At 38.7% G+C, this 15,467-nt stretch overlaps 1 protein-coding gene across 1 annotated transcript in view; it reads left to right on the forward strand.

The window, feature by feature from the left end:
* PI4K2B (phosphatidylinositol 4-kinase type 2 beta) overlaps nucleotides 1-9,903 on the forward strand; it is a 36,401-nt gene extending 26,498 nt beyond the window's left edge. Inside the window, exon 10 of the mRNA XM_036242441.1 lies at nucleotides 8,258-9,903. Coding sequence (XP_036098334.1) covers nucleotides 8,258-8,425 — 168 coding nt within the window. The 3' untranslated portion in view covers nucleotides 8,426-9,903. The remainder of the gene's footprint in view (nucleotides 1-8,257) is intronic.
* Nucleotides 9,904-15,467: the final 5,564 nt, after the last annotated feature.

A 15,467-nucleotide genomic window follows, 5' to 3' on the forward strand; every position in this document is an offset into this window, starting at 1 on the left:
TGATTGATTGATTGTAATCCTCACCTAAGGATATTTTTTTCATTGATTTTCAGAGAGAGTAGAAGGGAGGGGGAGGAGGGAAGAGAGAGAGATATGAGAGAGACACATCGATTAGCTGCCTCCCAAATGTGCCCTGACTGGGGCCAGGGATCAAACCTGCAACCCAGGTACATGCTCTTGACTGGGAATTGAACCCAAGACACTTTGGAGCATGGGCTGATGCTCTGACCACTGATCCACCCTGGCCAGGGCAAGGAGTCTTAAGGGGTTTTTTTTGTTTGTTTTGTTTTTTTATTCTCACCCAAGGACATTTTTCCATTTTTTGTTCAGGTAGAGTGGGGGGGAGGAGAGAGGAACAGAGAGAGAGAAACATCGATGTGAAAGGAACACATCGAGTGGCTGCCACCTGCACAACCGACCAGGGCCGGGGACAAACTTCAACCGAGGTACGCGCCCTTAGCGGGAACCAAACCCGGGTCTCTCAGGACCTCAGGCCGACGCTCTAACCGCTGAGCCAAACCTGCCAGGGCAAGGAGTCTTAAGTTTTAAACAGGAAGGGAAATGGCTGAGGCATTAGTATAGATCCTGATCATGTAGGGCCTTATGTGCCAGAATATAGATTCTACACAAAAGGGATTGGAACAGTTAGAGATTTAGCATTAAACGGGGTTTTGGTAAGTGACATTTTTGGAGAGTAGACAGCCTCAGTTTCTTCTCTGAACTCCCTAAAATTGTGTGCAAAGGGGGAAGCGATAGGATTTCTATCTTAGCGAAGGGGATACCTATACCATCAGAGATTAAGAACCACTGTAAAAGGTTAGGATGGACAGTGGGGTGCACATTTACTCAGTGTATGAGGGGTCTAGAGCCAGGGAGCCTCTTGGGGATGTGTTTCCCATAATTCAGGCATGAATGAAGGGCTTAGATGGTCAGTGATTGTAGTTATATTACAGTGTTACTATCCCAACTACATTTGAGCTAAATTTTCAGGCATTGACAGTTACGCCCTAACTTGACCATTTTTTGCTTTGAATAAATTAACTTATCAATAACCCTAAATATATATCTTTATCTCAGGAATAATTTTTAAAAAATAAAAGCTGTAAATAATTTTATAAGCTTTAGTTGTTGATTAAAGTTAGTACATGAGGAATTTAAATTTAAAATGTTTATCTGAAAAGATATGGAGATATTCCAGTACTGAGTGAGGTTTATTACAAAGATATACCAGTATCTATATGCTATTTTAGCTTTATTTGTTCATATCCTTTCTCACAAAAGACTTAAAGTAGGATACAGATGTTTATAATAAAATAGAAAAATGACAAGATCAAGATTTGGGGAAAGACAAAATAAAATGATGCTTTCTTTATATGTTTTTATTTTATTTTATTATTATTACTATTTTTAATTTGGTTTTGACCTTTCTGATAGCCAGAAAGAGTAGGGTACCTAACCGTGTACATGATTATGTAGGCTCTCTAGTTTTAACTGTATTTTTTAATCTTGTGTGAAAAATCAGGTAGTATTTTATATTCTGAAATAAATCGGTGCTTAATGAAACAGAGGTTTAGCAAACAAAAACAAATAACAGTAACCTATATCCCAAACAACAGAATCATTTAGCTAATTGCTTGAGTCAAATTACTTGTGCTATTTTCATCATTTATAATTATTCCTTAAATCCCTCTTCTCTCCATTTTTGCCAATTAACTTTTTGATTTGTGGTTTGTACAACCAAGTCTTTTGCTCTCACTTATACTGAGTCTTCAGTTTTATACACATAACCAGTGACATGCTCTTAATTCTTCACATAAAGATGTGGCATGGAACTCGAAACAAAATAAATGGAGGCATTTATTTTGAAATCTGGGCTAGTAATGTTTATGAAAGTTAGAGATAAGCCATGTTTTGAATTTTACATTAAATAGCAGTAGGTCAAAATGAGGTTTAAAAAGATCATTCATTTCCCTTTCTCCCTGTACCCAATTTGGAACACCAGACCTCAGAAAATATTTATGAGCAATGTGAAATATATTTTACACATGATTTGAAAAAAAAATGGCAGAAACAATAAATAAGCCCTGGCAGGAAGCTTAGTTGGTTAGAGCGGTGTCCTGATACAACAAGGTTGCTGGTTCAACCCCAGTCAAGACACTTAAATGTAGCAACTAATGAATGCGTCAATAAGTGGAACAACAAAATGATATTTTTCTCTCTCTCTCAAATCAATAAATAAAACATTTAAAAAATAATAAACCATATTACCCAAAGCAATCTATAGATTCAACATAATCCCCATCAAAATACCAACGGCATACTTCACAGAATTAGAACAATTACTTCAAAAGTTCATATGGAACCAAAAAAAGCCTCGAATAGCCACAGCCATCTTGAAAAGGAAGAACAAAGTTGGAGGGATCACATTACCAGATTTCAGGTTATACTGCAAAGCCACTGTAATCAAAACAGCCTGGTACTGGCACAAGAACAGGCATATAGACCAGTGGAACAGAACAGAGAACCCAGAAATGGACCCAAGGCAATATGCTCAATTAATATTTGACAAAGGTGGCAAGAGTATACAGTGAAGTAAGGACAGCCTCTTTAATAAATGGTGCTGGGAAAATTGGACAGCTACTTGCAGAAAAATGAAACTAGACCATCAACTTACACCCTACGTGAGAATAAACTCAAAATGGATAAAAGACTTAAATGTGACTCATGAATCCATAAAAATCCTAGAAGAAACTGTAGGCAACAAAATTTCAGACATCATACGCAGCAGAATTTTCACTGACACATCACCTAAGGCAATAGAAACAAAGGAGAAAATGAACACATCGGACTACATCAAACTCAAAAGCTTCTGCACAGCGAAAGATACAATCATCAAAACGGAAAGGCTACCCACTGTATGGGAGAGCATAATTTCCAATGATATATCAGATAAGGGGTTAATTTCCAATACATAGAGAGTGCTCATACAACTCCACAAAAGGAAGACAAAGAACCCAATTTAAAAAATGGGCAGAGGAACTAAATAGACACCTCTCCAAACAGAACATACAAATGGCTAAGAAACATATGAAGAAATGTTCATCATCACTAATCATCAGAGAGATGCAAATTAAAACAACAATGAGGTATCACCTCACACCTGTCAGAATGGCCGCCATCAACAAATCATCAAACAAGTGTTGGCAAGGGTGTAGAGAAAAGGGGACTCTAGTGCACTGCTGGTGGGCATGCAGACTGGTGCAGCCACTATGGAAAACAATATGGTGTTACCTCAAAAAATTAAAAATTGAACTTCCATTTGACCCAGTGATTTCACTTCTAGGAATATACCCTAAGAAGCCTGAAACACCAATCAGAAAGAATATATGCACCCCCATGTTCGTAGCAGCACTATTTACAATAGCTAAGATCTGGAAACAGCCCGGTTGTCCATCAGTAGACGAATGGATAAAAACACTGTGGTACATATACACAATGGAGTACTACGCAGCTGTAAGAAAGAAAGATCTCTTATCCTTTGAGACTACATGGAGGGACCTGGAAAGTATCATCCTAAGTGAAACAAGCCAGAGACAGACAAGTTTCATATGATCTCATTTATTTCTGGAATATAGTGAACATAACAGTCTGAGGAATGGGGTAGTCCCAGAGACGTGGAAGTGGGGTACAGACTGACAATCCCCAGAAGAGGGGGGAGTGGGGGAGAGATAAACCACAGAACTTATATGCATGTATGCATGAACAGTGGACATGGACAACAAACTGGGGACAGGGTAGGGAAGGAGGGGGTGTGGGGAATCAGTGGGGGAAAAAGGAGAAACATCTGTAACAAAAATTAATTAATAAAAAAATAATAATAAAACTGCTTTATCGGTCATAGTGAACTTGTATTCAGTGATTTGTAAAACTCACTCTTGGAGATTGAATAATAATTGATGTTAAAGAAAATGAACTTAACACTTTAGCACCTTCTGAGTACTTGACCCTTTACTAGATATTTTTATGTTTCTTCTCATTTATCCTCATCACAGCTCTCCATAGTTATCTGCATTTTATGTGGAGGAAACTTGGCTCTGAAGAGTTATAACATCTGTAAAAAAGGGGTCTCCCTCAGCCTGGCAAGTCTGCAACATTAGGCGTTGTCTCTGCCTGGGGCTTTTATCGTCTCTTCTCTGCTCTAATGCTCTTCTAAGTGATGTCTTACCTCTTTTCCTCATTTTTCTTCCACCCCAGACCCAACAGCCTCTCTCAAAGCAAATCTGATCTTTTCTTTTGTGACATAAAACTCCTGTGACTCAGTGTGTACAAGCTCAAGTCGTGGCTTTGAGCACAAGCAACAAGACCCTTCACAGTCCGCTCCCAAACCAGTCTACCTGCCTTTATCTCTTCTTTAGCTCTTGTCATTTGTGGCTTCCCCTAAGATGGGCCACTCTGTTTATTTATTTTTTTTAATCCTCACCCAAGGATATTTTTTAGATTGATTTTTAGAGAGAGTGGGAGGGAGGGAGTGGGGAGAGATAGAGAGAAACATCAGTGTGAGAGAGACACATCGATTGGATGCCTCCTGCACCACCCCAACTGGGGCCGGGGATTGAACCTGCAACCCAGGGACGTGCCCTAGACCAGGAATTGAACCCGAGATCCTATGGTCTGAAGGCCAATGCTCTAACCACTGAGCAACACTGGCCAGGGCTAAGCCCGGCCACTATTTTTTTTTCAAGTAGTATATTTATTTTTTTAGCCTCACCCGAGGACTTTTTTTTTTTCTATTTTTGTTCAGATAGAGTGGGAGGGAGAGAGAGGAAGAGAGAAACATCGATGTGAAAGATACACTGGCTGCCTCCCACATGACCCCAACCAGGGTCGGGGATGAATCACAACCGAGGTACGTGCCCTTGACCAGGGTTGAACCTGCGATTCATTGGTTCACAGGCTGATGTTCTAACCGCAGCCAAGGCGGCCAGGGCAGTCTGCCCACTCTTAAGTGCTCATCCTTCGCATTTTCATTTCCCAGTGGTGTCCTTGTGTAGGCTGTGCTGCTCTCTCCTGAGGTGCCTTTTCCTCTTCCTCTGAAGGACGCCTTCTTTCAAACTCCAGCTGTGTCTTCCTAGACCCCTCCTGCCACCTAGGGAGTTCGGATTTCCACAGTACCCTCTGGGAATCCACCCGCATCACATTTTACTCGGAAATTTGATGTGGACATCAGCATATTGGGCACATTACTGTTAAAAGGATAGCTTATAATCAACCCTAAAGTAGGTATCTGTGACCTTAGGGAGATAATGCAGTAATCCTTATGCCCACCCACTAAAATTTGAGGACCAATGAACTACCTAGTCATAAGGAAAGAAATCTGTGAGGTTATACCATCTGCCCTTGACATAACTATCACATCCCTACCAAGTTATCACATGTGGCATGGATGAAGAATTCTGAAGTGTTTCTCCTTGCCTGCAATGTTTAGTCTGTTTCTGAAAATCATCTTCTCTGAGTTAAACGTATAACACATGAGTGCTGCAAACTCGACTGGATTCTGCTCAGTTCTCATGGGGGAAAAACATAATAATAAATTTGCTTATTCTTTGAGAAATGATATGTAGGGAAGGGGTACAGATTGTAAATTGAGGGCATAGGTCTACTGTAGTTAAAGTGTTTATCACATGACATTACCATTATTCGTGTGGCTGTTGTTTCTAGAATGTGGGTATTTTAGGGCTCTCCTCCCCAACATAGTGCATACCCAGTAAATGTTTCTTTGGTGAATAAATGCAAGATCATTAAAAATCTTCTCAACTCTCAAAGAAATATTAATATTTAGGATAGAATAATTTTTGCTGTTAGTATATATTTGAAAATTGTTAATCTTGTAGAATGACTTTTTATTTTCTTTATACCATTCTGTTTTCCAGAATCTCTAAAATGATTATGTATTGTTTTTAGAGTCAGGAAAATATTAGATGTTACTTAAATTAGTGTGCTTAGACTTTTTTATTAGTGTGCTTATTTTATTAATTTTTTATGCTTTTATTGATTTTAGAGAGAGATGAAGGGAGAGGGAAAGAGAAAAACATCAATCGGTTGCCTCTCGTCAGGGATTAAGTTTTTTGGTTAAGAGGCAATCTAGCCCAGCCAGTGTAGCTCAGTGGCTGAGCATCGACCCATGCACCAAGAGGTCGCCAGTTCGATTCTCGGTCAGGGCACATGCCCAGGTTGTGGGCCCAATCCCCAGTGAGGGGTGTGCAGGAGGCGGCTAAACGATGTTCTCTCTCATCGATGTTTGTATCTCTCTCTCCCTTCCTTTCTCTCTAAAATCAATAAAGAAAAAAAAATTTTTTTTTTTTTTAAAAAGAGGCCATCTATGCCTGGCTGGTTTGGTTCAGCAGTCAGAGCATCAGCCCAAGGACCAAAGGGTCATGGGTTCGATACCCAGTCAAGGGCATCTACCAGGGTTGCAGGTTTGATCCCTGGCCCTGTTCGGGGTCCTGTGAGAGGCATCCAATCGATGTGTCTCTCTCACATCAATGTTTCTCTCTCTCTCCCAGCACATAGAGCACAAAGCCTATGACACTGGAGAGGGATACATTCTTTTCACATATGTGCCCTGACCAGGAATCAAACTGGTGACTTTTCGGCGCATGAGATGATACTCAACCAACTAAGTTACACTGGCCAGGGCAAGACAACATTTTTAGAACAGAATTTTAAAAACCAGTAGAGGGAACTAACCAGAACATTTCATTTCTTACCCATGCTGGTGCCCACATTTTATTTTCATGATTAGAACAATGTTTATAAGTGTAAATTTCATAAATTCTTTCTGTGCTGTTATTCAAATATAGCCACTCTAGAAGATTTTTAAGGGAGAATTTAAAAGGGATCCTAAAACAAAAATACAATAACTGCAATTGCTAGAAATAATTTCCTGATGTGTTAAATATTCTAAATTGTCTACAATACAAACCATCTAGTTTATACTATTTAAAGTATTATGACGTGTATTTATTAGTATGGCTTTGTATTGAAACCTTTATGTTTATCACTATTAAATAGTGTTTAATGAATCAGTAAAGTGCATACCATCTATATATTGGTTATTTCCAAATACTTAAAGGAGACATCCCTATTTCTAAAGTATGTAATGGATTTTTTTTTACCTGCTATTCAGGGAAAATAGAAAATGAATTATTAAAATTTTATTTTATCTGAACAGAGTAGATAAGCTGTAAGCTATATATTGTTTCATAATCTTATTTTTATGCTCAAATAGCAATTCCAAGAATATATAAACATGGAATGTAATGTATTTTTACTTTTCTTAGTTTATGTTTCCAGTTTAAGAGTTAGCTCTGAAATAAAACTTTATTTTAAACAGCTGCCTTCCCAAATTATGTAACCCACTTTCCCACTGACCTTGCATCATGCTTTTTCATGGCACTTTTGCCTGCTAGTACATGGTATAATTTACTTTTTCTTAATGTTTATTGACTCTCCCCTTCACCCCCACCCCCGCTACAATATAAACTCCATGAAGGCAGGGATTTGGTTTGTTTTTTTAGTGATATGTATCCCCAGCACTAGAACAGGGCCTAGTATGTAGTTTGCTTGTATTAAATGTATTTGTTGAATGAGTGGATAAGGCAAGTATTTAGTTAAAACCAGACTATTTAGACCAGTATTTGTTTAGGCTATATGTCAAATGGAATATGTGGAGCTATTCACTCTATTCAGTCTCTGATATCATTTCTCTTGGACGCAGATGCATTCTAGAATATTTTAAAGGTACCAGTTGGCATAGTTATTTAATTCTAATTTTGTACACTTGTGTGTATATGTGTAAACATGCATATATCCATATAATATCTATTTATAGCAGTTACTTGTCATCATATTCTGTTGGGCATAAACAGATGAAATAAAAATTGTAATTATAGCCTGGCCAGTATCGCTTAGTGGTTGAGCGTCGACCCATGCACCGAGAGGTCGCGGGTTCAATTCCTGGTCAGGGCTCATACCCAGGTTGTGGGCCCAATCCCCAGTATGGGGCATGCAGGAGGCGGCCAATCCATGTTCTCTCTCAATGTTTATATGTCTCTCTCCTTTTCCCTTACTCTCTCTAAAATCAATAAAGGAAAAAATTTTTTTAATTGTATTTATGAATAAATGGTTAAACTAATGTCAGTGGACTGAAGGATTTTTATCTTCTTTGAACTGGTGAAAATATCTCTTCTTTTCACAGATCTTAAATCTTGCTCAGGCTTTGAGAGATTGGAAGAGTCCCGTCCAGCTGGTACAAATGCCTTGTGTGATCGTGGAGCACAGTCACAGAACTCACGGTCGGGTCCACCGCACCAGCTCCTTCACTCAGACTTTCCACTGCAGGAAGCCGTTCTTTTCCTCCTGGTAGCTGATGTGACAAACAGACTGTTTGCATTCTTGTGTTGTTAAATCGCTTCAGTTGCCAAAACCTCAAATAATATAAGACTTTAAAAGGTTATGTTTTGAATGTTATCAGAAGTTTACAGTTTTTTGTCCAAATATTAAATTTCTATTTCAGGGAAAAAGTGATATCTCTTCTAAACAGTATTTTTGTATAAAAATCATGCTTTATGTTGTTGGTGTTAGTTGAAAAGGTAATGTCATGGTTTACACATTCTGAAATGACTGTAATTACTTTAGAATTCCAAAAAAAACAAAGAATAAGGTATTTGTTGGCTTTGAATAAAATAATTTTTTGTATAGTTTATAGATATTGAGAAGAATGTTCATGTTAACTCTTCTCACACTGTAAGAAGCCGGTGAGTGTGAAACTGCTCTTCTGAGCCCGAACTGGTTCGTTAGAGAAGCCGGTAAGAATGCAGCGCTGCTGCCTTAATTTAGAAAGCTGCTAATTTCGAACTTGAATAAGTGCCCCTAAAGTGACCATTGGCAGGGACCAGAAAATTGTATCTTGGTTAAGTAATAGATGACCATTTTCTCTTTTTGTATTTCAGAATATTTTTGATCAATTATTTTGTTAGAGTGAGAAGAAAATCCAAAGATACCTCCTTTTTTAAAAAATGGAAACACTCAAATGAGACTTGAGAATTATATAAAATTATGGTAGATTCTTAATGTTTATGAAATTTCAACCTAGCATTAAAAATTCCCTTTTGTTCTTTGCATGGGATCAATTACATAATTAGTACTCCAGAGTACTAATCTTGTTCAACTTGGTACTTAAGTTAGTATTAAACCTCATTGAAAATTAAAACATACCTCAAATTGCATATTGGATTGCTTATAATTACAGTCAAATTTAGAATATCAGCCCTAATTGAAGTGGACCATGTCAGAGATAACCATAAAATCATTTATACTTGATTTTGAATATTAATATGTCTGACATCCTGGGACTTGGTAGCACTTTTAACTCACCGAGTGATTTAAATTAAGATGAGCCCAATGCGAAGACGTGATTCTAAAGAAGCAGAAGTGTCCTTCTCTTCTTCAGGCTCCAGACAAATACCACCACCACTCGGCCTAAACTGGGTGGCTTGTGATCTTGACCTTTTGCTTTTTTAATGAAGTACTTTTTTTGTAAAAAGTATTTCCTGAAGGTCAAGTTAGGGTGGAAGACAGATCTGCAGTGCTCTCTTCCTTCCCTCTTTTCTCTTGATCTTTGTGAATGTGACGAGTGAGGATACTGCTGTGCAAGCTGAAGTGTTCTCCTACCTCCCCCGACCCTTCATCATCCTAATGCTGAGATGATGGGAAACTGGAAGCTTAAAACTCGAGCTACTATCTTTAGATAAATGCTAGTAATTAAAATGTGCCTTTAAAGATATGTTCTAAAAGAACTAAGATGTTGTGATGTGGGTACTGCTTTCATAAAACAGTTTTTTTCAGTATTTTGAGAATTGCTATATTAATTTTTATAATGGAAACCTTAGAAATTGCTACTGTTTTGTATCATAAAATTAAAATAGTATAGAAATATTTTTTAATGGTCTCACCAGGCCAGAAAAGTTGAAATATCTAAGATGTGATTATAAGTCAGAGTACATTGGTAATATTTTATCAATTTTTTTGAACTTAATTCTTATTTAAATATTGTATTAATTTTTTGTGAATATATTATCGTGTCAATTGGTAGCCTAAAGGTAATAAAAAATCATTGTCTTAAAGCTAGATTTCTCCTAAGTATGTATGTTGAATATTAGAAAGTTTGTGAACACATTTATATTTATAAATGATGACAAATCACCATTTTCTTGCTTCGTATTATGGCAGTATAGTTTATTAATTCTTAATAATTCCAAAAGATCTATTTAACTGGAGACATTTTACTTTTACTTAATTATATGCTGCCTTATTCTTTCTCAAATTTGTCAGCAATTGAAGACTACGGAAACGTGGTGTTTTGCAGACTTGAAGACGATTTGATTCACATTTTTTAAAAAAATTTAAATACTATGCTAATAGAATTAAACCTCTATTGAAAAATGCTGGTGACATGTTTTTTGATCAGATAACATCTTAAGTCCTTTACAAATATGTGAAGAGACAGGCAGCGTCTTATGTCTTTTGTTTTCTAGTCTACCTGCTTTCCCAAAGGTGCTTGGGCACCTGCACAGGATTGTGGCAAAGGTTCTCAAATTGCTCTGTTTTCAAGCCTGCGTTACAGTTCATTTGGGGCCATGTGACTGTTCTGGCCAGTGAGATGTGGGGACAAGTGATATATGTGACTTCCAGAGCTGGCAGTGAAACTCACCGCCATCACGGTCAGTGGTCATGACTGAACACACTCTCCCGTCTTCCTGTCTGGCTGTGAACACGCACTTTACAAAATGGAAGCAGCCACAGCCTGTGCAGCACTGCTTGGAGGACTTCACTGGACTGGGGCACGACAAGAAATACATGTTTGTGTTTAATCATGAAAATTTTGAATATATTCATTACTAAAGCATAGTCTGTCCTATCCTGAGCATTATAATGTAAATAGAAAAATACAAATCATTTAAAAATAAATGATTAGCCCTGGCTGGTTTGGCTCAGCGGTTAGAGCGTCGGCCTGCGGTCCGGAGAGACCCGGGTTCGGTTCCCGCTAAGGGCACGTACTTCGGTTGCAGTTTGTCCCCGGCCCTGGTTGGTCGTGCGGGTGGCAGCCACTCGATGTGTCCCTTCACGTCGATGTTTCTTTCTCTCTCTCCCTTCCTCTCTCTCCCTCCCATTCTATCTGTACAAAAAATGGAAAAATATCCTCGAGTGAGGATAAAATAAATAAATAAATAAATAAATAAATAAATAAATAAATAAATAATAAAAATAAAAATAAATTATTAGCTCTGGCCAGTTTTCTCGGTGGTTAGAGCGTTGACCCACAGACTAGCGAGACCCAAATTCAGTTCCTGCTAAGGGCACATACCTCAGTTGTAATTTGTCCCCGGCCCTGGTTGGGGTTGTATGGGTGGCAACCAGTCGATGTGTCTCTCTCACATCGATGTTTCTCTCTTCCTCCCTCTCTCCCACTCTATCTGAAAATAAATACAAAAATGTCCTCAGGTGAGGATAAAAATAAAATATCAGCCCTGGCCGGTTTGGCTCAGAGGTTAGAGCGTCGGCCTGCGGTCTAGAGAGACCCGGGTTCGGTTTCCGCTAAGGGCACGTACCTTGGTTGCAGTTTGTCCCTGGCCCTGGTTGGTCGTGTGGGTGGCAGCCACTCGATGTGTACCTTCCACGTCGATGTTTCTCTCTCTCTCTCTTCCTCTCTCTCCCTCCCACTCTATCTGAACAAAAAATGGAAAAGTGTCCTCGGGTGAGGATAAAAAAAATAAATAAAAAATAAATTTTAAAAAATAAAATATCAATTATAGGAGGCAGATAGCAACAGCGATGGGTAGTTTTTTTTAATCTCCCCAAATCCCCATGGAGCTATCGTATAGCAAAAGAAAAAAAAAAAAAATACAGTGACACCGTCTTCACTAAAATTAGGTGATAGATGTACCTTGTGAATCCCAGATTCTGAGCAGTTTGGACCAAAATCATCAATATCAACAAGATCACATGTGAACAACAGCTTGGAGGAGCAAGCAGAGAGAAAGAAAAAGAGAACTTGTGATGTTTATAAGAGCCAAAGAATCCAGAATTTACCAACATGTACTCAGCCCCAAAGGAGGAGTTCCCTGTGGTGGTGGCAAGCTCAACTGGGGGATTAAAAAACCACATTCACAGTTGGGAGAGGGCTGTCCAGAAATTAATTACAGCCAGTATAATTAGAGGATCCTGCAGAAAGGGATGAGGCTGCTAGGGCCACCCAGTCTTCAGGGTCTTCAGACGCAGCCAGTGAGAGCACATGGCCTGCACCGGTGAAACGGGTGTGGAACACACTCTGACAAGGGAAGGATCTGGGAGTAAAGGAGAGAAGGCTCAGACACTGAATAGATCAGGGGACCAAATGAGACATGTCAGAAAGTACCTAAGAGGACACACAAAACCATGTTCTCTAATACTGTTTACTAACTGCGGAAGAGAAGCCTAGAACTACAAAACTGGGAAACTCCTGGTTCACCTCACCTCCTACATAGGACTCTTGGGAAAATGTAGGAAAACCTATGTCACTTAAACATGACTACATAATATGTGCCCCCCAAAAAGAAAACAGGATAACAATCTGTTTAACATACCCAGAGAAAATGAAGATATTCCAGAAACATTTACAAAGCAGAGGAAAATATATATTTTTAATGCTAAAGGAATTTAAGAAATGATAGAACCTAAGAACAACATAACATCAAAATCAAAAAAGCAGGAATGAGATGGGCAAGCAATGGGGAAATAAAGTGAGAGCTGACAGAGGAAATTTTGGAGTTAAAAATGTGTTTCAGAAATTAGAAGTAACAGGAACAAATAGACAACATATCCACAAAAACCTCATAGCAAACATCGTGGTGCTGGGAAAACGAAAGGTTTCCATATTTGTTCTCTTGCTGCTGTAACAAATGACTACAAACTTTAGTGGCTTAAAACTACCGATTATTTTAACAGTTCTGTGGGGAAGAAAAGTCTGATACAGATCTCACTTGGCCAAAGTCAGGGCGTCAGTGGGGCTGTGTTCCTTTCTGGGGTCTAGGGAAGAATGTTTCCTCCCCGTTCCCAGTTTCCAGGGGCCTCCCACCTTCCTCGCCTTATAGCCCTCTACCTCCGTCTTCAAAGCCAGCTGCAGTGGGTTGAAACCTTTTCTTGCCAAATCACTCTGACACCCACTCTTCTGCCCCCCTCTTCCACTTTTTTTTAAAAATAATTTTTTATTTTTCAATTACAGCTGCCATACTATATTAGTTTCAGGTGTACAGCCCAGTGATTAGACATTTATACAACTTACGAAGTGATCGCCCTGGTAAATCTAGTACCCATCTGACACCACACATAGTTATTAATATTATTGACTATATTCCTTATGCTGTCCTTTACATCCCATGACTATTCTGTGACTATAAATTTGTACTTCTTAATCCTTTACTTCTTTCCTTTTCCACTTTTAAGGACCCTAATGATTACATTGGGCCCACCCAGGGAATCTAGGATATTCCTATATTAAGGCCTTGCTAATATGCAACCTTAATTCCATTTGCAACTTTAATTCCCTTTGCCATGTAACATATTCATAAATTCTGGAGATTAGGACATGGGCATCTTTGGGGGCCATTCTTCTGCCTTCCATATGCTCCCTCTGAGATCAGTTACGTGACACGGAGGCCTGCTTTCATTGATCCTATTCGGTACTGTACTGTGGAGCCTCGCTAGTGAGGGCAGGAAAGAGAGAGCATGAGGGTCAGAAAGTGAGAAATAAGACTGTCATTATTTACAGATGACATAATTATGCATGTAGAAACTTCAAAAGAATCTACCAATAACTATTAGATTTAATAAATGAATTTTGTAGTTTATATACCAGCAACATTAGTTAGGAAAAGAACATTTTAAAAGATACCATGTATAGCAGCAACAAAACATCAGATTCCTAGGAATGAGTCCAGCCAAAGATGTGCAAGGTCCCTACACCAAATTATAAAAGTATTGAGAAAACTGCAGCAAATATGATGAGATGACCACATTTGTTCAAGTCTGAGCGGTAGGTGAGTGAGTGTTTTTTATATTCTCTGTTGTTCTCCATGTTTCGATTCTTTCATTGAAAGAAGAAGCCTTTATATGGGGTCTCATTTACATGAATGTTTTGTTTGCCACCTTTATTAGTTTGCTAGGGTTGTCATAAAAAAAAAAAAAAAACACTACAGACTGAGTGGCTTAAACAACAGAAATTTGTTTTCTCAGAGCCTGGAGCCTGGGAGTCCAAGGTCAAAGTGCCCGCAGGGTTGGGTTGACCTGCCTCCTGGGTTTACAGAAAGCTTCTCTCTGCGTCCTCACATGGCCTTTTCTCTGTGTACTCACAACCCTAGCGTCTCTTCCTCTTCTTGTAAGGACACCAGCACTACAGGATTAGGACCCACCCCTATGACCTCATTTAACCAAGGCCCTATCTCCAAATATAGTCACCTTGGGGGTTAGGCCTTCAACATGAATTTTGAGGAGGACAAGTTTCAATCCATAACACCACCCAAAGTAAAAAACGTAAGCACCTACGTATGCATTAGTCTCTAAAGTGGCCAAGCTCAGCCTCTCTCTACCTTAGTCAATACTGCGGTCTAGCCACCTTCTGAGTCATATTCCGAACAGAAGACTGAGATCATAGGAATACCCACCTGTAAATATTTTCTAAAGTGAGGTCTGAGAGTTTTTCTTCTGAATAATGTGCAGAAACTCTTCAACCTGGATTTGTAATAATTATCTTGACTACGGAGAAAAATGTCTTGCTTACCGCTGGGCTCTTGGCTCTATTCTACATAACTGTGGACCAGAACCTCTCATTTCTCAGTCATGACAGATACATGAATTTGCTTTAGCTCTTTTTCATTTCCTTTATAAAATCCCAACTCCTGAATGGGTAACAGTTGGTTTGATACATATAAATCTCTCATTGAATTCAACACATGTATTAGGTACTTGCTGTATGCCAGATTCTCCAAAAGGTGGTAGGAATAGAGAAATCTGTAAGATATACCATTTCAGCTCTTGGATTTACTCTTCAAATGCTGCTCAAAGGCAGAAGGAAAATCTGAAAATGGTAATAGATCTAAAATCAAGTATTTTCTGAGGACTAATGTCCTTCCTAGTCTTTGATTTTGTCCTGCACTTTCTACCTTTGCCTCTCAGGTTGTAAACCCCTTGCACACAAGGGAGGGAAGGTAAATGCTTTGTAAACTAAATGCTTGATTGCCTTTGACTTGAGCTCTCAACATTTTTCTTATTTATTTTAGAAGCGTATTTTCAATGTCTAGCTTTCTCTTGGATTGTGGAGAGTATGACTCATGCAGTCTCTTGGCCCATGGATCAAATAGTTTATGTATATA

The sequence above is a fragment of the Molossus molossus genome, unplaced genomic scaffold (genome assembly GCF_014108415.1).
Source record: "Molossus molossus isolate mMolMol1 unplaced genomic scaffold, mMolMol1.p scaffold_m16_p_1, whole genome shotgun sequence".
NCBI classification, from domain to species: domain Eukaryota; kingdom Metazoa; phylum Chordata; class Mammalia; order Chiroptera; family Molossidae; genus Molossus; species Molossus molossus.